At 45.1% G+C, this 23,751-nt stretch overlaps 1 protein-coding gene across 2 annotated transcripts in view; it reads right to left on the reverse strand.

Moving 5' to 3' along the window:
* Positions 1-23,751, reverse strand: part of Scrn1 (secernin 1) — a 78,121-nt gene that overhangs the window by 30,928 nt on the left and 23,442 nt on the right. For both annotated transcript variants that reach the window (XM_004652769.3, XM_045136119.1), the window contains exons 2-3: positions 19,779-19,938; positions 6,954-7,135 (exon numbers count right to left, since the gene is read on the reverse strand). In XM_004652769.3, coding sequence (XP_004652826.1) covers positions 6,954-7,135; positions 19,779-19,937 — 341 coding nt within the window. In that variant the 5' untranslated portion in view covers position 19,938. The remainder of the gene's footprint in view (positions 1-6,953; positions 7,136-19,778; positions 19,939-23,751) is intronic.

Consider the following 23,751-nt stretch of genomic DNA (forward strand, 5'->3'; position numbering starts at 1 on the left):
TCAACAAGGCTCTTCTCTGGGCTCATGCCCTTTTGGACATATGAAAGATTCTTAGCCTTTAGTGAGGGAGCTAGACACAAAACGATGATGCTGGAAACTGGATATATGGGTGTCCTTCCTTCAAATGTTAGCACCAACTCCCATGTAGTAGTATTCAGAGAGGAAGGTTTGGAGGTGTGGTGTCTAAACCATGAGGGTGGGGAGTCCATGTGTTGGGATTGGGGGCCTTAGCAAAGAGAGACAAGAGGCTGTCTTCTCTTCACTGCATAAGGACACAAAGAGTCATCTGTAAGCCACATATGCATCTGTTAACACTGACTTCGGACTTCTCAAACTCAGGTGTTCAAGAAAACAGAGTGGGAGCTAGGGAGATATGGGCAAAATGCTTGCCTTGAAAGCATGAGGAGCTGAGTTCAGTTAGGGATTATACCCATTTAAAAATGCCAGGTATATCAATCACGGGGTATAAGAGGGCCTACACCTATCAAACTGTCTATCAAAAAAGTAAGTGTTATCTCAATTTTCTGGGTGCTAACTTACTCTCCGTTGGAGAATCTGCTTCTCTTTCCCAGATGGATGCAGATCCTAAGAAGAGAGCTGCCCCAACATACCTCAGAAGGGGCCCAACTGAAACTAAGGACAACTGGCGAAATAAGCAAGGGTGATGTTTTCCTGTGAACTGGATACCAGCACAAAGGGGAAGGGGATCAATGCAGAGAAAAATCAACTCCTACCAAATCAGAGAGCCAGAGCCTCAGAGGCCCCCAACACCTCAGCACTGAAGCAGACCAAAAATGAACCCAACATGGCTCAGGGAAATCTTGCGGAAGAGGGGGCGGAAAGAATGTCAGAGTTACATGTTGGGTCATGATTTTCAGAGACATTTATCATACTAATAACTGGGGGCTAACTCCACAATGCACGACCCATTTTCAATAACAAGGAGGGTCTAATGGGAGGGGGTAGATCACAGATGAGCCTAAATAATGGTACCAAACTGCCTGTATTTACTGAAAACTAATAAATTAAATTAAAAAAAAATGCCAGGCATGGTGGTACACACCTGCAATCCCAGTGCTGAGGAGGTAGAGACAGGAGGGTCCCTGGGGCTCACTGGCTAGCTAGTCTAGCCAAACTAGTGAACGCCAAGACAATGTGAGCTCTTATCTCAAAGGAGGTGGACAGTGTGCCTAAGGATAACACCTGAAGTTGTTCACCAGCCTCCACATGCACAAACACACACACACACATGCAGGCACAAGCATCTGCATACACACAAACAGAACATATGCACATTCATCAAAAATAAAAAATTGTGCTGGAGAGATGGCTTAGTGCCTGTGAAGCCAAAGGACCCATTCAACTCTCCACATCCCATCTAAGCCGGACACACAAAGGTGAGGCAAGCGCAAGGTCACACATGTCCAAAAGTCTTGATGAAGTCCCCTCTTTAATTGCATAGATTTCCCCCGCCTGCATGTATTGACTGAGTCTCCTTTCCATCACCTATGAGCTCCCACATGCACTAACAACCTACAGGCCTTCCCAAAGTTCCCCTGACTTTAAGCCTTTCGTGGATTTTAAAATGAGGAGGGGCTGATGGGATCTACCCAGAACTGTACGAGGTGCAGAGATACTGAGCTTGACTGGATTTGGTGCCAACATTAAGTGCAGCAGGAAGCAACAAAGGTCGGTCTACAGAGTGAGAGAAAGCTAAAGCCACAGGAAGAAGCAGGACATACTGACCCCCTGCTAGGGCTGGAGCCGGCACACACGGAGAGCACACAGTTACATTTCAGGGGGTTTTGAGTTAGTTGTGAGTCCTTTGATATCTTGAAACTTATCACAAAGGAAGACTTTATATCACAGGTATTGGAAAGGCCATATGTTAGGACTGCCCCGGCTTCCAGCTATTATTAAATACTTCCCAGCATGCCTCTGACTAATGGACTCTGAAAGCTGCCTGGTTCTCATCTGTGCTAAGGCCCAGGTGCATTAGCATGATAGACAAATCTCGAATGTGAGAAACACTGCTTCCAGACATTAAATTCTCATCTGCATCAGCTATTATGGGCTGCTTAATAACAGGAACCACACTCATTAGCCATGCAAACTGTGTATGTCTTTCTGTCTTTTCCTTGTGAAAGGGCCTAGTTGTTGGAGTATTACAGAAGTCCACGAAAGAATGAGAGGGGGTGGGAAAACAAGCAAAGCTTGGCTGTTAGCACAGACATCGCTGGGAGTGAATACCAATTGCTGCCTAATGCTCGCATCCCGCACGCTCTACAGAGCACACACCAATTACCTTTGCTTTAAAGGCAGTCCCTATGAAAGTGCTGCTGACACTCATGTATGTCTCCTTGGATTTGATGCGTGGATGGAAAGCACCAAGAACTAAAGTCCACAAAGGGGGAAATGCTAACTGCTATATTCTTTGAATAATCAGCCAGTCTCACAGACACTTGAGGCAGCACGAAGTATAAACAGCCCACTCTTCCGGGAGCTGTCCAGGAAGAGCTGGTAGCCAAACACGGAGGACAAACAAGGACAGTGCAACGGAGCCTCCTACAGATGCTGAGCACTGAGGCATAAGCCTGCAGCCACCCACAGGATGGTCCACTTGCAGCAGAACTTTCTACCTTTGGGGTCATTTGTCTTATGGGGCCACCCCAGACTCAGCAAGGGTTGGGAGGGGACAGAGGATTAGCCTTTCCAACAGACTCCCAAATAGCACTTATTCGAGGGCCATGCTTTGAAAACCACTGCCCCAGAACCTGCCACTCTGGTGCGATGGTTTGTGTGTACACAGTGTTAGCATCACCTGCAGCTTCCAAGAGAGTGACAAAGGACAACTTCTTTTAGGACTTAGTTCCTATGAAATGGTCCTTTAGACTCTGGCCAAGCCTGTCTGAGCTGGTCAACTATCACAGTTTAAGGCTGAGCCAACCTTAAATTCAAAAACCCACCTCAGGTCGTAGATGGCTATGGCCTTCCCTAAAAGACCATCCAGGTCAGGGTTCTGTGCATACCTTAGTGCAATAGCTACATAGAGCTCACCAGGGGAAGAGTAAACCTAAATGCCTATGGTTTATCTCTCTGGACTCCTGATATGTGCTATTATCCCAGACCTTACTGTCACAGCACCACTTATATACAGATCCATGTCAAGCACGCCGCCTCAAAGCATCACCAAGGCATCCAGTCTGGAATAACCCTGTAGCAATTATCCTTGAAATTTTCAGTGTTCAATTTTGTCCCTTTTCCTACTATCAGACTAGAATCTCTCTGAAGACTTGCGCATTGGCAGGTGCCCACAGAGTTGAGCATAAATACCAAGCAGGCCCCTGCCATTTTATAGGTTGAGAATCTTGGAGAAACGAATCTAAGATATAGAAGAAAAAAAGCATTCTTTTTTTTACTACTTTTATTTTATTTTATCTTTTAAGAGAGAGAGAGAATGGGTACACCTGGGCCTTTCAGCCACTGTGAACAAGCGTCAGATGTGTACACCATCTTGGGCGCATGTGCGACATTTCATGCTTGCATCACTTTTGTGTCTGACTACATGGGACCTGGAGATTCGAACAAGCTTTGTTAGGTTTTGCAGACAAGTGTTTTAACTGCTAAGCCATCTCTCCAGCCCCCTATTTTTAGTTTTTTAATTTATATTTATTAGCAAGCAAAAAGACCTAGAGGGACAGAGAGAATAGGCATGCCAGGGCTTCCAGCTGCTGCAGATAAACTCCAGATGCATGTGTCACTATGTACCTGGCTTTATGTGGACACTAGGGAGTCAAACCCATGTCGCTAGTGGAGCAGACAGCTTCAGGTTCACTGAGATGAACTTCCAGACCAGGCACAGTTATGGAAGGAAGGGATTTATTGAAGCTTACAGATCCTGGGGAAGTTCCATATGGCAGAAGAAGCTGGACTGTTTTCACGGGCCCAAGCAGAGAGAGGAAAGTCACAAGTCAAAAGCCACACAGCACACTTTAGGAACTCCAGTTAGGCACATTTTATATATCTTTAGATTGGGATTTCAAGTCCATCCCAATACCTTAGGGCTGGACCCAAAGTTCTGTAGAGTGACACCTCCTCCATCCAGGTGCACAGATCTGAATTACAAACTGTAATAAAACGCTGAATATATTGGGGGCCATTTATTTAAACTACTACAGTTAGGCTTTGCAGGTACTGCCTTAACCACTAAGCTATCTCTCCAGCCCAGCATTCTTTTTTAATGTATTTTATTTATTTATTTATTTATTTGAGAGGGAAAGAGCGAGAGAGAAAGAATGGGAATGCCAGGGCCACCAACCACTACAAACAAACTCCAAATGCATGCGCACCCTTATGCATCTGGCTTACGTGAGTCCTGGAGAGTTGAACCAGGATACTTTGGCTTTGCAGACAAACGTCGTACCTGCTAAGCCATCTCTCCAGCCCCCAGCATTCTTTTTTAATCATTGCTTAGATAGTAACTTTTAAGATTATATTTGACATGTCTCTAAGTCACATACTGCACATATAATAACTCAAAACTCAAGATTATAAATTAGGAATTATAAATGAATATTTAAATTAAAAGGCTAGTTCTTAGCTTTCAAGGCTTCTATTAAGTAGGTAAAAAAATATACTAGGAAAGCTGCCAAAACATGAACTCAAAACTTGTTATTCTATACATTTTGTTCAAAAGAAAACTGATTGGAAATAGAGAACTTTTTCTCTCTTTTTCCCAGTTCAGGACAGCTGCTCCAAGTTTCTAACTGGAAGTAATAAAGAAGAGGAAGGAAGGCTTAATGGCAGTATGTCACCCAGAGTGGATGCATGGTACACAACTGGAATCCCAGCCCTGAAGAAGCTGAGGCAAGAGGATCACTAGTTTGAGGCCAGCCTGAGCTATAAAGTGAAACACTGCTTCCAAAGTAAACAAAGAGAGGGAGGGAGAGATGGAAGGAGGGAAAAAGGGAGGAGGGGGGAAGAAGAGGGAAAGGGCAGGAGGGAGGGAGGGAGAGGAGGGAGGGAGGGAGGGAGGGAGGGAGGGAGGGAGGGAGGGAGGGAGGGAGGGAGGGAGGGAGGGGGAAGGAGGGAAAAGTAAAATGAACGTTACCCAAAGCATGTTCTTACTAAATCGTCACTTGTCAGAAATGAGTCACAAGGGTCTTTGTGTAAAAATGCCATTTCTCCCTAGAAAACCAATGCCAAAACCTCAATTCCTTTTCTTAGAAAAGTTACCTTTGGGAGAGTCTTCCAAAGCTATCCAGTCTAAATCTCGTATTAAACACTCAGGAGACCTGTCTCGGAGGGGATGTAACCTGGTGTACCTGAAAGCCAAGACTGCCAGCTCCAGGCTCAGCTATCACAGCTCCACTTCAGACAACTGTTCAACTGAACCCCATCCTCCACTCCAGCCACTCACTCAAAACTTAGTTATTGATCCCCAGTCATGTGCCAGGCACCCAGCTCCCAGTGTCTGTGTTTGCGTTGTGAACAAAGATCCTGCCCCGTCCAGCTTCTGCGCCTGTTTCATGCTGGCACATGATGCTTGGGAGAAGCAGGGGAGGAAGAATGACAACTGAGGTCTCAACAGTCAAAGAGAGGAGTGAACTGTGATCTTTGTTCTTTTCTATTTCATGTACCTTGTATCTTCTTTGCCATATATTGGTATCATTTCAAGTGCCACAAAATTTGTCCATTTAAACTACAAATTTACAAAAATTAGTGGGGCTCAGTGGCCCATGCCTATAATCCCATCACTAGGAAGGCTAAGGTAGTAGGAAGATCATTGTGACTTAGATGCCAGTCAGGGCTACAGAATGAGTTCACAGTCAGCCAGGGCTAGAGTGATGCCCTTAACTCAAAAAGAAACTGCATTTTATAAAAACACAAGGTTATCTATGGCATGTTTTCATTGTCAACTCTTCATTTTCAGGGTTTTATTTTAGATACAATGTTGTACAGCCACCACTACAATCCAAGTCTAGAACATTTTTTTAATTTTTGGTTTATTTTTATTTATTTATTTGAGAGCGACAGACAAAGAGGCAGAGAGAGAGAGAGAGAATGGGCACACCAGGGCTTCCAGCCACTGCAGACAAACTCCAGACGCATGCGCCCCCTTGTGCATCTGGCTAACGTGGGTCCTGGGGAATCGAGCCTCGAACCGGGGTCCTTAGGCTTCACAGGCAAGCACTTAACCATTAAGCCATCTCTCTAGCCCCAAGTTTAGAACATTTTTAACACCCCAAAAGAAACCCCCTTACCTATGGAATCACTCTCCATTCCCCTACCCCTCCCAGGGAACTAGTATTCTGCTTTCTTCCTCTATGGATTTGCCTTGTCTTTACATCACATGTAAATACAGTTATACAACATGTGATGTTTGCATCTGGCTCTTTCATTTGGTATATATAATGTATTAGAGATCATATGATTCTTTTATTGTTGAATACTGTGTGTGGCGGTTTGATTCAGGTGTCCCCCATAACTTAGGTGTTCTGAATGCTAGATCCCCAGCTGATGGAGTTTGGGGAATTAACACCTCCTGGAGGGAGTGTATTGTTGGGGGCAGGCTTATGGGTGTTATAGCCAGTTTCCCCATGCCAGTGTTTGGCATACTCTCCTGTTGCTATGGTCCACCTTATGTTGGCCAGGGGGTGATGTCCACCCTCTGCTCATGCCATCATTTTTCCTGCCATCATGGAGCTTCCCCCTTAAGCCTATAAGCCAAAATAAACCTCTTTTTTTCCACAAGCTGTTCTTGGCTGGGTGATTTCTACCAGCAATGAGAACCTCCTGACTGCAACACTATGCCATTATAATCTATATAACAACATCTTTAGAACCCATCATCTTTAGAATAAATATGTTACAAAATATGAGGTTTAGAAGGAAATAAATCCCACTCCCATTTTCAACCTTCTGTGTAGTTATTTCAAAAAGTCCATCTGTACCTGACCAGATCCATCCCCAGTAAAGCTTCCGCCTCGGCAGCAGGTTCTCTGGCATTGATGGCTTCATTGGCTATGCAAACTCCATGCTCATTGGCTCCCATTTCTGCTCCCCAGAGCCAGGCAGGTCTGCTAATTACTATGGCATGAGTCCTGGGAACTTGGTCAATTGAAATGTAAGTGCACTGAAAAAGGAAGACAAGAAAGAAAGTGCCATGACTTGTCAGGTACCATTTAGTTTCCACCGAGGTACTTACATTTGGCCAACCATGTCAGTTACAGAGAGCCAGAAAGAAGCAGAAGGCTTTGGTAATGCTCAGCTTTTAGACACCCTGAGAATCCTGCAGCCTGGGAGGTTTCTGTGGCAAGTGTCAGTCACCTAGGTTCACACCAATCTATCCATAAGGTTTTCATACATGCAAATATTTTCAACCAGGCTTCAGCCAATCACTGCCCTAAGCATTCTGTGTGTGGTCATCACCATAGTTCCAGAAGGCCACCAGCATTTCAAATGAACACATGTGTTTATTCTCATGTGCAAAGATCCTGCAACATCAGTGGCTTTCAAACCTTTTTAATGAAACGAGGAGGTTACACAGAAAATAGATAAAACAGAGAATGCTTTATACGGAAGATAAAGAGGTCTCCTGAGCCCCTTGCAATGATCCCAGGTGCCAGGGTTTCATGGAACCAAGTGAGAAGCTACACGATAGCAGCGACAGTGGACAGAGGAAGTAATATTGACACTGCCTTGCAGCAAATTCTCTTATGTACCACTTTCTTGCCTGTCCACTGGATTCACATACTAAATCGGCGTTGTGGGCAGTTAAACCATTCCAGAGGTGTGTCTCTAACACGGTCAGGACCACCATACATGCCACTTGATGTGCATGCTCTACCTTCTCAGAGTGGCCTGGAGAGTGAGGGAGCTCATTTATGGAACTACTTCTCCCTAGATATTTTAACCTCAGAACCCTTCCTTCATATGAACTGTACACAGATGTATAATTACAATAAAACTGATCAAAGTGTACTGTCCCAAAGGGAGGAAGAAGCATGGGACCACAGGGGGACAACCACTGGGTGGTGACAACCAGTCAGATCCTCATTAACACATCCTTCTCCCCTGCCGACATGTCCTCACCCACCCTCCGGACGGGCTACCCACAGGTCTCATGACTGCCTTTCTGTGGATCTATGATATACTCTGCACGGTGGCACAGTATGGAAGTCAGGGTTCTACCTAAGCAGAGCTCTGCCCTGAGCTCCAGCTGCCATTTGCATCTCAGACTGGGCAGCTGAAAGCACTGGATCCACTGGAACCTGGATTTTTTTCCCTTGTTAATTCAAGAAAACTCTGCTTGAACACACGTAGCCCAAATTTATTCTGCACTGATTTTCAGTAATCTCTCCCCCTTAAGGGACAAGCTGAAACATGGTGTATTCTCGTTCATGTCAGGTGTTTCTCAGTCCTGGGGTAACATGATTTTCCTTGGTATATATGTTTAAACTGAAAAACTGAAAGCTAAGTAATTCCAGAGGTAGCAAAAACAAAACAACAACAAAAAACACTTTGAAACTCTTCGTGGAAAGTTGACAATAAAACATAGTCTTAAAATGTTTTCCCCTATTTAGTTGCTGAAAATAATTTCTTTTTAAAAATGGCTCATAGGGGCTGGAGGGATTGCTTAGTGGTTAAGGTGTTTGCCTGCAAACCCAAAGGACCCAGGTTTAATTCTCAGGACCAACGTTAGCAAGATGCACAAGGGTGTGCACATGTCTGGAGTTTTTTGCAGTGGTTGGAGCCCTTGGCACACCCATTCTCTCTCCCTTTTATTTTGTCAAATAAACAAATAAAAATAAAATACTTTAAAAATCTTATTTAAAAAATGATTTATAGAACAAAAATCTGGCTAAAGCAGTCCTTATAACTATACTCTGGTATTTTTCCAAATGAAACTGAGTTCCTATCTTCAAATTGTCCTTCTGTTTAAAAAGGCAGTTCAAGCCGGGCGTGGTGGCGCACGCCTTTAATCCCAGCACTCGGGAGGCAGAGGTAGGAGGATTGCCATGAGTTCAAGGTCACCCTGAGATGACAGAGTTAATTCCAGGTCAGCCTGGACCAGAGTGAGACCCTACCTCGAAAAACCAAAAAAAAAAAAAAAGGCAGTTCAAGCATTGTATGGTCTAGACGTGGAAGGTTTCCCGAAGGCCCATGAGTTACAAGCTTGATTCCCAAGACGAAACTTGCTAGTAAGGCGGGAAACTGAAGGCACAGTTTTAGGGTAAATACCCTAGCTCTTGCAGCTCCAATGGACTAGGCTCGGCCGCCTGCAATTTACCAAGTAAAGCCATGAGCAATGAATGATGAAAGGTAGAGGAGGAGAGCTTAATATGTGGTGAAAAGGAGCAGATATAGGGGAGTGCAGTGATGCCAAGCTCATCTTTAGGATAGTGACATGAGCTTTAGGTTACAGAAAGGAAGAATTGGGGCAGGGACAAGAGGTATGTATGATGAAGCAGGCCTGGTCAAGGTGTGATCTAGTTGATCATTATGTCAGTTCTGGTACTGAAGTGGTCCAAAGAAGACCTATTGCTTGTGGGGACAAACAGATTCTCAGATGACTACTTTGGCTCCAGGGTACCAGCTCGCTCTCATAGATAACTGTCTCATATCAGGGGTTAGTCTGGTCTTCAGAATTGTTCTGGTGTAACAGGAGAATGAGACAGAGAGATGGGCATCAAGATCAGTGTATAAAAGAAGCCACTTGGCAGAAAAATTGGAAACCTCTCCAACCAAGGCTACATGTAAAAGACAAAGCAAACACCAAAGAAGGCAGATGCTATGTAAATGACCCATAAACTGGCCAGGACTCTCCTGGCCAGTCACCACGGGGCTTCTTTCCTTACCTAGCTCCCTGGCCCACATCCAATCTTAGAAGTGCTTTTCTCTCTGAATAGTTTCTACTGCTATTCATGTGCCCTTGATCTAATTCCTTGCTCTGGGACACAAGAACCTGAAAATCTCTCAACCGTTATCCACATCTGTATCAGCGGAATCCAAAGTGACTGCCATGTTAGTGCCTTCATCCTTGAAGAGGGTGAGACAGGCTGGGTAGACAGGAAGCAGGATTTCCTCTTGGACCAACCCGTGCTTCTGCCTTTGCCACTGCCTCTCTCCGCTCAACACTGGACTCGATTCTGTGGTGAAGTGTCGCAGGTCTCAGAACACTTCCATTCAAAATCTTCAGTGCAAAGTCAAGCAACGGTCAGTGGCCTGGTTGTACTTCAGACCCAGAACAGTGTGTACATGCATGAAACATACTAACTACAGAAAGGCAGGAGGCAGCAGGTGGGCTCAGAATGACTGAGTATGTGGATGGTGGAGGTGGGGGCTTTCTGCATCAGGAGCGCTCACCCATCCTGTCCGTGAATCCCTTCCATTGAACAAATGTTTAAAGAATTATTTTAGAGTCAAAGTTCCCTGCTCCTCACTCACGTAATGCTGACTTTTCACGCACTTGCTGCCTGTCTGTCCATCCTCGCACATTGCTGTTTGGCATGCCCGTCAGCAGAAGCAGCAGAAACAGTGGCAGCCACAGAAGCAGTAGGTTCACTCTTGTTTAAATCAACCCAAATCAGTTTTCTTTCTTTCTGGCTCTGGTCTAAGAAGCAGCAGGCCACTCTTGGGTAAAGGAATCGGAGAGTTAGAATCTGTAAGTACAAGACACTGCCACAGTTGGGCAGTCACCTCGCCTCATGTCATGGTCCACATGTCCCATGCAAGGCTTTTCCCTCTCAGTGCACAATTCTACCTCCCCGGCCCAAGAAGCCTTAGAACCACTGCCCTTCCCAGACTGGGCATCCTGAATCTTCTTTCCTTTTGCTTTGGATGCCAACATTCTCTTGCCTGGCATTGAATAAATCTTAGAGCCCCAACTTGTCTCCAAGTCCTGTGTTCTTGAGTCCAAACTCTGCATTTCCATGTCTAGATAGTTAATGAACTCAATGACTTGTCTTCATGCTGGTTTGTCCTCAAATTTCTGCAGCAGAATCAAGCTCCCGCTTCACTGAGGAGTGTCCCTAAGGGGAAGAGAGCTCCACAGGCAGCTGCTGGCTGTGCCGATTTGTGTGTCTCTGCTGCCACTGACAGACGCACTCCTTGAGTGATTCAAATACCTACTCAGAGTCAAGCAGGGGTGTGGCACCAGTGAAGAGACAACATGCTGGGCTTTCATCCAGCGTTAGTCACCAGTGGCCTGACTGAGGGTCAGAGCCTTCTGTAGGAACTGTAGGAGGAGATCCTTAAGTTACTGGGGACGTACTCTCAGAGGGGACTTAAGGGTCTGGATTCTTCTTTCTACTTTGCTCCCTGAGACTTGATATAGGCAGGTCTACTCTGCTATACACCCCTTCCTCCCCACAGGCCCAAGTCAACCAATCACAAACTGGGAGCCAAAATAAAAAATAAATAAAAAACTTTTCTCTATGTTATTTAGTTAGCTCAGGTATTTTTATATTTACAAAAAGCTGACCGATACAGGTATTTATCAAGACTTCCCAGAACCCTTACCCCCAATGAGCATAAGCAACAAATATTATATTGAAAAGAATGAGAAAATAGGGAAGGAAACTCAGCTTCTTAAGCATATGTTTATCATAACATTTTTTTTCAAAAGGCAGTAAAAATATTAATAGTTTTATTTATATGTCCTCAAATTCATTTTATTCGTTCATTTTCATCTTACATTATCCGTAAAACCCATGGAGGAATATGTGAGGTGAAATCACCTCTGTGTGCAGCTGTGGGTGCCCAATGCATATACACAGAAGCCGGAGCAGAATGTCAAGGGTCTTCTGTTGCTCGTCCATACGTTTCCCTGAGACAGTCTCTCACTGAACTGGAGTTGCCATTTTTTTGATCAGACTGGATGACAGAAAGCCCTAGTCATTCTCTGGTCGCCACTCCCCACAGACTTGACATTAATAACATGCACAGAAATGCCCACCTTTTAAATGGTGTTAGAGATTGAACCCAGGGAGAATCAGGCCTTCACACGTGAACAGCCGTTCTTACCTGCTGATCCATCTCCCCACTTCTCCATTTCACCAACTACTCAGACACCAGCTGTACTCAAAGTGTCAGCAGCAGTGAGATGGGTGAGGGGACTCTGTTCACACTGCCCCCACCCCACAGCAGCCTGAAGAGTTCTTGCCGGAAACCTCAACTCAGAGGAAGCTCAGATCCTTCACCACAGGAGAGAATGTTAGGACAGACAGTAGGGAGCAGAATTCATGGATAAGACATTTCTGTGAGAATTAACAGAAAAAACGGTACTCAAAGAAAGGATAACTTGAACCCAAGCATGAATGTGGGCCTCTCTAGAAAGTCACATGTAAATCTTAGCAACAGCCATACATACAATCTCAGCGGCTTTCAAGTTACATCTATCTCAAATGGTTGCTAAGAAACCTTTTTTTGTTTTTTTCCTTCTCTTTTCCTTCTTTTTCAATAAATGAGATCAGACAATGGCTCTGGACGGGCCTTGGGTAAGACTGTAGTTAATAAGATAAAACTGTGAGCTACAAGACCACGTCTTTTACTCTACATGGGGTTCTTGTGCAAGTCCTAGAAAATGTCATTTTCAAACTAGGTTTTCAATTTGGGCCTTAGGCATTATTGTAGTTTGCATAGATGGCCCCCAATATATTCAGTGTTTTATTAGTTTACTCTGTGCCATGATATGTTGAAAGTATACAACTTGTTTGATTTTACACGATTCACATCTAGGAGACAATCTTAAATCTCAGAGGAGACCTGGAACTTTGGAACTATCTCAAGTTGGTCAAGACTGTGGAAACCTTTGAAATTGGATGAATACAATTTACAATATGTGATGGTTTTGAATCTATTGGGGGCCAGAGTTGAAATGTGGTAGTTTGAATAGATGGCCCCCAATATTCAGTGTTTTATAGTTTGTAGTTTGTATCTACAGCCACCTGGCTGAAGGAGGTGTCACTGGGTGGATCTTAAGGTATGATGGTGAGTTTGATATTCCAATCTAAAGATATGCAAAGTATGTTGTATGGCTTTTGGCTTGTGGCTTCTCTCTCTCTCTGCCTGGTCCTGTAAGAGCAGGCCAGCTTCTTCTAATATTATAGAACTTCCCCTGGATCTGTAAGCTTTAATAAATATCCATAACTGTGCCTGGTTTGGAAGTTCATCTCAGCAAGCCTGAAGCTACTTCAAGCATGATTCTTTAATATTCTTATTTGAAACATACCTATATAAAAAATTTGTTTTTATGAAGGCAGACTTCATAGAAAATGCTGAGTGTACTGGAAGTCTCGACTCTGGTGGCAAGAATCTTCTAAGCACACTCCTTTCCCTAGTCCCTCTGATTTTCCCTGTCTTTCTATCCAGCAGTTTGTGCCAAATGCTGCTGGCAGAACATCAATGAGGATGGCCTCCCTTTGGGCAGCAGGGAAGTTAAAGGACCTCAGAGAAATGATGATGACTGTCAGGATGACTACAGCAAGAGTCACTGGGGCCCATCTATTGCATGGACATGACAGCTTGCCCTCTCCTTCTGGTCAAGCCTATCTTATTACCTATTCCATGCAATGGGTCCTTTTCTAAAGAACCACATAATTAATGCATTTACTACATGTGCTATATATGTAGACTATTTCCCACAGCTAGAATGTCAATTTTAAGATAGAAGAAGGTCCCCATAGGAAGCAAGGGTGAGAGTCTATGGTAAATTACAAGCTAGTCACGTAGCCCATTGTCAAAAAAATAGGAAGTGACTCATTCAATGTCCCTCAAGATGAGTAAAATCAGTTGGGAGAGGGCATGGATGAAGGTACAATGATGCATCACCACTCCACAAATGGGATGAGCAATGCATGATCAGCTCTCCAGTTGGGCTGAGGGGCATACAAATGGTGTGTGGCCCCTCACGGATCAGACTCACTATGCATGACAAGAATCACCAATCTTAATAAAGACTACCTGGGCTGGAGAGATGGCTTAGCAGTTAAGCGCTTGCCTATGAAGCCTAAGGACCCCGGTTCGAGGCTCGGTTCCCCAGGTCCCACGTTAGCCAGATGCACAAGGGGGCGCACGCATCTGGAGTTCGTTTGCAGAGGCTGGAAGCCCTGGCGCGCCCATTCTCTCTCTCTCCCTCTATCTGTCTTTCTCTCTGTGTCTCTCACTCTCAAAATAAATAAATAAAAATTTAAAAAAATAAATAAATAAATAAATAAAGACTACCTTAGTTCCTAAGTGTCTTTCTCTGCCCATAAAGTTTCCACTTAGCCCACTTCCTCTTTTGCCCATAGTCATCCATCCTTCATTGATATATGATAATGAACTCAAGAGCCACTGGCTCAAGCCAGCTTTAGTGACCCTTGATCTTCCTTAGGCCCCTGAATTAAACCCACTAAAGCCAAGAAAGGCTCCATCCTTCTCAAACCCTATATCAGTACCACAGGGAGGGTAGCTTGTTGCCTTAGTTCACTGACATCTCAAGGTTGGTATATAGTAAGCATCGATGAAAATTTTTGAGTGATGGATAGATAACAAAAGTCTAAGAAAACATACAACAGGTTTATGGGAAAGGTGGAATACATCTCAGTGGCCAGAGGCTTTGTCAAGTGAGTACCACTTGAAATGATTTTTAAAAATGGGTCAGATGGGGCTAGAGAGATGGCTTAGTGGTTGAGGTAGATACCTGCAAAGCCTAAATACCCCAGTTCTATTCTCCAGGTCCCACGTTAACCAGATGCACAAGAGGGTGCATACGTATGGTGTTCGTTTGCAGTGGCTAGAGGCCCTGGCATGCCCATTCTCACACACACTCTCTCTCTCTTCTCTGTGTCTAATAAATAAATAAAAATAAAATCTTTTAAAAATGGGCCAGACATGGTGGCAAGGTAATGGGGTCCCTTGAAAGTAGAATTAGGGAATGCCTTTGAGCCTGCAGGGGAAGAATCTAGGTCATTTCACTTTGCTACAGATCAGAAACGTCCAAAAGATCTGGAGCATCCTTATCTTTGCCCCCTGGGGGAGTCCTTCCACTTCATGAGATGATCACCCTTCTAAGACAGCCCTTGCTAGAGGATTAAGATTTCTGCAAAGATTGCCCATTCCCATAAAATCTGACCTCAGATACCTGACATCAGGAGTGGACTAACCAGTCCCATATAAGACCCCAATCTGGGTCTCAGAGTGGGATTTTCCATTTATGGGAAAGCTACTCCTGACCAAATGGACAGGATCCTTGCATTTCCCTGCCTTTCCTTTAGCTCTAAGCTATGTCTCTCTAAGTTCTCCCTCTCCTAAGCTATAATTTAATAAAATATTTCTGAATCTTATCCTCTGGTCTATGGATTCCATTTGTTGAAATTCATATCTGGAGCCCTCTGACTCACTTGGAGTTTTGTGTGACAGTCCAGAGCCCTAAATCTGAGTTATTGCCCACCCTGGGATAAAGCTCCAGGTCTTTCAAAGACACTCCAAGTTCCTGAATCAAGATATTCCAGACTGGCCAGGTGTGATGGCACATGTCTTTAATCCCACCACTTGGGAGGCAGAGAGAGGAAGATCTCCACGAGTTCAAGGCCACCCTAAGACCACATAGTGAATTCCAGGTCAGCCTGGGCTAGAGTGAAACCCTACCTTGAAAAGCAAAAAAACAAACAAAACAAAACAAAGATATTCCAGACTGAACTAAGAGCAGAATAAAGAGAAGTAGGGATGTCTTTGGCAAACTCATGGTCAAGGAAGGTTCCCACTATGCCACTGAGGGAGCCACTGGGGCAACAGTGCAGCACAGAGCTGCAAGGACTCAATAAGAGCTGGCTGGTAAACATGTCACATGCTGAATCAAAAAGACCAGATGGTCCTTGTGGGTGTTCAAAATATGTCAGCCAACCTGACCCATCCCAGGCCAGATGTAGAAAGATTAGGCAGGAAGGGGATCCTCAAGTAGCCAAATGGGTCGTGTCAGCCCCATCCACCCCCAAGGTACCTCCCTGAAAGCCAGTGGGCCAAATCCTCCTACACACAAGCTCCATCCCTTTGTCCTGGGCCACGGAAACCCTGGCCAAGCTATCAAGACCACTCCATTGTGTTTCAGTCCAGCTCACCACAACCACCTCTGGACGTGGGGCTGGTGGGGGCGGAAAGAGCATGCCAGCCTCATGGATTAGCTATTTAAAAACTGCAAACATAAGACCTATTTATACCAAATGGAGTCAGCTAAACTTTAGAGAGCCAGCCATATAGAAGGTTGTTGTGCAGGCAGTCACCTTTCCAAATGAAATTCATCGACCTTGGCAATTGCCACATTATTAATGAGGCCAAGAAGAACTGGCATTTATGGTAGGAGAGTTTTCTCCATGGAACAGATCAGGACAACACCTGAAAACTTCCTCCATCATAGAAAAAAAAAAAAAACAATTGAGTGCTTGGAGTCAAAATTCCTATCCATATTTCTATTAGAAAAGAACAAGCAGCAAAGAAAAGAAAGAAAACATTCACCACTTAAAAGTGTCTCTACAGAGGTGGTTCAGCTCTCAGCTGCAGTTATGACTCAGCTGTTCAAGGGAACTATGGAAAGAGGTGAGCCGTCCGCTGGCTGCCCCATGCTCCCTCCCGCCCTGCCCACCACAAAACAGTCTGCCAGCAAGTTTAAAAGACAGACAGCACAGGAATGCCTGAGCGAGAAGAGGGAGAAGGTGGAGGCAAGGTCATGCTCCCCAATGGCAGGTCTTGACTATCCTGGGCACCCACCCTTTCAGGTGGCTTCAAGAGGGCACCTGTCAAGACAGAGGGGAGAAAAGATGAGCCTTGAAGCGGCCCTACAAAGACAGGCACAATCACTCTGCGAAGCAAGCCCTTGCTGCCTTGTGGGACTGGTCAGAAAGGAAAAGCAAACTCAGCTTCCTGTCAGCATCTGGGCACCCACATTCCAGGCACACTGTCTGGACGTCTCCCGGGGAAAGGCTGACGAACAGAGCCTCACACAATAGGCATTTCAGTGAATGAAATGCAACCATTGTGCCTTTCTTACTGTACTCAGATGGCAAGCACAGCCCTGGCACTGCCAGCGAGAACCATTGAAGGAAGCCATGATGAGTCAACCAGACTTCTACGGTAGCAAGAAAAGGCAGGGGAAAATAGAGTATTTTAGAGAATTTACTTTTAGAAATTCACAATTCAAAAGCAACATTGTTCCTCATCACTGAAGCTCTTTCTTTTTACCCCAGGGTGATGCCTGCTATTTGACAGTCTGGAGAAAATATGTCCTTAACCCATTTGTGAGCCCAAAGGAAGGTTAAAGAAGGTATGGGGGTCATAAAGCAACACCTCCAGCCACAGCATGGAATTCTTTTGCATTTCCCTGATGCTTTAAGAGCTCACTGAGAAGGCACACTGCAGACACCTGGGCTGAAGAGCGGGCTGGGGAAGGGAGGCCAGCTGGATAGAAGCCCGGCTAAGCCACACTCTCTGAGCAGCCTGGCCGCAGAGCTACAGGAACAGATGAAAAGGAAAGGCATTGTACAGTGGCCTTGGAGCTCCGCTAAGCTCTCTGGAGGCCAGAGTGGCCTGTGCTCTCTTACCCTAAGAAATGACCAACAATATTAAAATTCAGACCTCTCCCTCATATACATGTGTACCAAACACATAAACACATCCCACACACCACACACATACCTAAAGCCTCCATCTGGACAATTTTTCTAACAATGTTATAAAGCCTGCATTACAGTTTAATTCTCTATTCTTCTCACAAACATTTTCATTGGTGAGGAAAGTAAACAATCTACCAAAAGCCACCGTAAATCATGGAAGTCAGATGACCTCACTGAGAATCCTGAGTCATGCTCAGTGCTCTGTACAGTGGAAAATGGAGGCAAGTTAAATGAACTCTAATAATAATAATAATAATAACGACAGAGAAAAATAGTGGAGATGAGACTTATTACCAAATAATACCAGAGACTTTCAGCAAGTGTGGGATGTCAAACCTGACTTTGGTATCAAGCTGTGTGCCTCTGGGCGCCATGGAGATGGCCCCGTGGGTGAGAAGACTGTGCAAGCACGGGCCCCAGAGCTCAGTCCCCAGAGCCACAGAAAAAAGCCAGACATGGCTGCACACACCTGCAAAACCAGATGAGGGGCCAGAAAAAGGGGGTCACTGGAACTGGATAGTCAACGAGCCTAACTGAAAAATGGGGAGCCCCCACTGGGCATAGTGGTACACGCCTTTAATCCCATCACTCGGGAAGCAGAGGTAGGAGGATCACTGTGAGTTTGAGGCTACCCTGAGAATACAGAGTGAATTCCAAATCAGCCTGGGCCAGAGTGAGACTCTACCTTAAAAAAAAGAAAAAAAGTAAACTGTGAAGCTGGGGAGATGGTCCAGTGTTTAAAGGTTGTAAAGCTTGCTGGCCTGGGTTCAATTCCCTATGTAAAGCTGGAGACAGTCCAGAACTCATGGTCGTGGCAAGGTTGTCCTCAGAATTCCACGTGTGCGATGGCAAATACACCTGCAAAATCAATATTGTTTAAAAGTGGTAACTCCTCCCTAAGCCAGGCGTGGTGGCACACGCCTTTAATCCCAGCACTCAGAAGGCAGAGGTAGGAGGATCGCCGAGGGTTCAAGGCCAACCTGAGAATACATAATGAATTCCAGGTCAGCCTGAGCTAGAGTGAGACCCTACCTTGAAAAAAAAAAAATAGTAGTACCGTGGCACTGGAGGAGAGGAAATGAGAGAAAGTAATGTTTGGTGCATATCATCAAAATGCAATATACATGTATGAAAATGTCAAAAAGACAGTAAACAAAAAAAAAGGTTAATAATGAAAATTATAACAGACCCAGAGTTATAGAGTCCCAAAGCAAGGGCGGGAAAAAAGGAAGGAAGGAAAGAAAGGAAGGAAAGCGGGAGAGAGAAGCAAGCGAGGGAGGAGAAGGAAGGAAAGGAGGAGTTGGGGTTTTTTTGGTTTTTTTGTTTTTTGGTTTTTCAAGGTAGGGTTTTACTCTAGTCTAGGCAGACCTGGAATTCAGGGCGACCTCGAACTCACGGCGATCTTCCTACCTCTGCCTCCTGAGTGCTGGGGTTAAAGGCATGCGCCACCACGCCTGGCTTAGGGAGGAGTTTTTACCTTTGGTTCATGAAATGCACTACTTGTTCACATAGTGAACTCATTTCACGTAGGTTTTTGCTGTTCAGTAAAAGTGCCAATGGGTGCCTGTCTGCAGAGGAAGCCACAGCCACAGTGCCGTCAGAGCAGCAGCGGCCGCAGATGCAGCAGGTTTACTGTGGCGTAAACTAGCCTTCTTTACGGTTTCCTTGCTCCTGGAGCTCCCACTGGAGGCCGCAGCCCACTCCTGAGATAGAGGCATCAGCAGTTAGTTCCCTCGCCTCCTGGGCTCTGCTCCTAGGAGCAGTGTGCCCACTTCTGAATAGCAAAGTTCCACAGGCTTTCTAAATCAAGGCTGTGCCCCCTAAATCGGGCAAAAATGTGGTTATCTAAAGGAGAAAGGAAACTGAGTAAATGAGTTAAGGGCAGGAACTAGACTTTCATGAATCTCTTAAAGATATGACTTTGGAACCATGGAAATATTTTACTTAACTACAAAACATGGGCCTTTATGAACACAGACTTCTCCACATCCCCTTGCTTTAAAGACTATGAGCACACCTGAATGGACACGGGAATTAGCAGGAGTGCCGGGGCATCTGACACGTGAGTGGGCTGCCGGGAGAAGTCAGATGGAGGGAGGCAAAGCGAGAGAAGCGTGTCCCACTTACCTCAACCTTGCTGTCGGCCTCACAGTCCGCAGCTGGGAAATACACAACCTCCTGCACTTCGTCCCTGGGGCGGGCAGAGTTCTTCCCAAACACCACCAGACCATCCTTAGCCCGGGGTGGCAAGGCCACAAAGCAGTAACTTGGAGGTGCTCTGGCCATTCTGGAATCAGAAAAGCAAGCAAGAAATGGCAACGGAACCAACATGGAACAGGCCAACCACACGTGCTTGAACTGCATGCCACCAGTTGAGGCAGGTTTACTATTGAACCATGAGCAGTCAGTTCATGAAGCGATCCTGGTTAGCTAACCAGGGGGCACACCTGGAGTAGAATTACAGAGACCAAATATTGTTTAGTTCTCCATGGGACTGAATAAGCTGAGACTGGCAACAGTCTACAGTGGCAGCCAAAAGAGAGCAGTGATACAGGAGAAAGGAAAGGAGGTTCACACTCACACATACACTGCAGTCACATGAGCACAGGAATAAGTGGCAAGTGATTGTCCCTTGGTATTTACAGGAGATTGGAATCCACAGAAACCTCGCTCCTTTCTCTGAAAGACCATGTAGCATTTGCACAAGTCCTATCTCATCTCCTGTAGACTTTAACTCATCTCTAGATCATTTATGGCACCTAATACAGTGTAAATGCTACATAAATAATTCATCTACTGTGTTGTTCAGGGAATAAAAAGAACAAAGTCTGAGTATGTTTAGTAGAGACACAATTCTGTCCTGCATTTCTGCTCCTCAGCTGGCTGAGCCCACAGATAGAGAACCTGCAAAGATACTGTGAGCTGACTGTACCTCATGCACTATGCGAGTGCCTTGGCCCAGACAAGCATGGCCACCATGTAATGGATTTGAGGTGTTACAGGAACTTGACTTGATGAATGGAAAGCTATCACTGCCCTCCCTTTTAAAAAATAACTCTTACTCTTCCTCGGTGACATAATGGTCAGGCACCTTGGCTTTTCCTCCTTTTGTGGGTGCTTCCCTGAGCTGGGTTGTCTCTCTTAAACAGACACTGTACATCCTAACTACTACATCCTTGTGTCCTCACTCAGTGCTCATTCCCTGGGAATATCCATGCATGCCCAGAGCTTCCCTGGTCAGTTACACACCAATGACCTCCACGTTTAAGGCAGCTTGAATTGCTTCCCGGCCTTTTGGCTAAGATCAAGTATTAAGGCCAGCTTGGTTCCCCACTCGAGGTCCCTACCCCCACACCCAGCTTACTTTCCTGATATGCAAGGATGAGCATTCCCAGAGTGGTTCCGTATGTCAGAGCCCGGCTTCACTACTCATCCCACTGGAGCGTCTGGGCCTCAGGCACCTTCCTTACCATCAGCTTCTCCATCACCCAGCACAAGGCCTAGTCCTGCAGGTTGTGTCTCCTAAACCTCTATGGAAATTAGCCCCTTGCTTCCATCGCAGCTGCCGCCACCCTGCACCACCATCTCTAGTCTGGACCTACCCATGGTCTCTCAGTGGCTGGTGCAAAGCCTGTTACCCGCCTTCCAAAACGTTCACCACCTTGTTCCCAAAGAGACTCTTTCATAATGAAGATCTAATTATGTAATCTTTGCTTAAAATACCTCAGAGATTGACTGCAGCTCTCAAAATAAAGACCTGACAAATTAAGTCTAGTCAACCTTGTGTCCCCTCCTTGGTTTTTTTTCTTAATATTTTATTATTTATTTATTTGAGAGGCAGAGAAGAGGTAGGTAGAAAGAGAGAATGGGCACACCAGGGCCTCCAGCCACTGCAAACCAACTCTCTAGACTCATGCGCCCCTTTGAGCATCTAGTTTACGTGGGTCCTGGGGAATAGAACCAGGGTCCTTAGGCTTCACAGGCAAATACCTTAACCACTGAGCCATTCCCTCAGCCTCCCACCTTAGTTTCTAATCACACAACTCACTCCCTTGCACTCACAACTCCAGCATACCAACCTTTTCCTAGCTCTCCAATATCCCAGGACCTCTGCACACGCTCCTCACCCTTTCCTGGGCATTCCTTTCCCTGCTCTCAACACCAAAACTAATCACCTAATTAACTCCTTAAACCTCACATTACAGCTTAAAAGTCACTCTAATTTATGTTAGTGTAGTATACACTTTCATAAAATGACTGTCCTTTTTTCTAATAAGTCACAGTCTGAAATGAGATCATTCTATGATCAACAATCAGTGGTTTCTCCCTCCAAAGCCTTCACAGTGTAAAAGCAGAGATCATGTCTTCTATACCAGTGTGGACCCAGTTCTGTACAATGTCTTATGTACAATGATCTTTCACAAGTAATAAGTACTCTTTTCTTATTTTCTATCAGTCTACAAACTGAGCTTGACTCCCTACACCTCTTTTTTTTTTTTCTTTTTGTCATTTGGCCTCTGCACCTAGCCTAAATGTCCTTCCTCTAGTCTTTTTGCATATCAAGATTTGATTCAAAACTGTACTTTTTCAAGAAGGTTTCTATAAAGGGTTCTGTGATTTATTCAGCATCTGACAAAACTAACACATTCAGCTTATTCCAGAATAATGTACATTTGTTACTTGTAAATATGCTTCATTGTTCCCCCCCAAAAGCCCCTTGAGGGCAGGTACCATGCCACCCAACTATAGTTGGTCCTTCTCCTGTGCCTGTGTGTTTGTTTTAAAGAGTGAAGAGAGCCAGCAAGCTTCATCACAACCAGCAGCAAACTGGCTAAGTGTTTTTAGTTTGCCTGAGTGCCAGTTTACACAATGGCTAGCCCAGAAATGACCTGGAGCTCCTGGATCAGCTACTGATAGAAGCAACCTATTGCACACTGTGGTGTGGTAACCACTGGCCTCACTTGCAACTGTTGAGGGGCAGTTAGCATGGTGGCAGAACTGAGTTTCCAGCTTTATTCAAAACTTTACATAATTTACATTTTAGTAGCCATGTGTGGTTAAGGACTTTACTGGGTGGGGAGCAATACTTTCTCCCAAAGGAACCCAAAAATAAAGATTTCCCGATCAAGGCTTTTGCTAATCCCAAAGTACTGACTTGTCACTTATTCCAGTGACAAAATATGCTCTTGCCCATGAAAACTCAGTTAGCAAAGAGCTGGGCGCATCTAAGAGACCCAAAGGAATGTCAGGGAGTGGCTACGGGCAGGCTAGGGTAAGCTCTTCCTCCAAGTTCTGAAAGCAGGCTCCGCTCCTCCAGAGGTGGATCTCAGTCCTAAGGCTGACTCCACCACAAAACTGGAGCTTAGTTCAACTTGCAAAACCTTACACAGACTTTGTCTACTTGCTCCACTAACTCTAGCTCAAAAATTCATTTTGAAGCCTTCATTTTTCTTCAAGCACCCACCTATCTTCTGTAAGTAAGAGTATTTTTTCCTTTTTTCTCTTTCCTTCTGTTCTTTGTTTATTTTTTTTTTTTATTTATTTGAGAGTGACAGAGAAAGAGGGGGAGAGAGAGAGAATGGGCATTCCAGGGCCTCCAGCCACTGCAAACGAACTCCAGATGCATGTGCCACCTTGTGCATCTGGCTAACATGGGTCCTGGGGAATCGAACCTTGAACTGGGATCCTTGGGCTTCACAGACAAGCGCTGAACTGCTAAGCCATCTCTCCAGCCCTCCTTCTGTTCTCTGGATGCCAACCTACATCCTGACCATGCTTACTCAAACACTTTGGGGCTTTTCTACCTTTTTCTCAATAAATCTCCTGTGCTTTACTCCCAAAGAAGGAGGAAGAAGAAAGCGGCAGATTGTTGGGGAGAGGACACACAAGTGGGTGGGGGCTGAGGTGCTGCTCTGTCAGCCTGAAACTGAATCACTCTATCTCTGATCCCATACACCCCACTGTGGGTTAGGAACTCCGTTGAGTAAACAGGAACCACAAGGTGTTTAGAAAAACATTTTAAAGGCCAAGCATGGTGATTCACACCTATAATTGTAGAACTTAGGAGGCTGAGATAGGAAGATCACTATGAGCTCACGGC

Source organism: Jaculus jaculus, chromosome 16 (genome assembly GCF_020740685.1).
Source record: "Jaculus jaculus isolate mJacJac1 chromosome 16, mJacJac1.mat.Y.cur, whole genome shotgun sequence".
NCBI classification, from domain to species: domain Eukaryota; kingdom Metazoa; phylum Chordata; class Mammalia; order Rodentia; family Dipodidae; genus Jaculus; species Jaculus jaculus.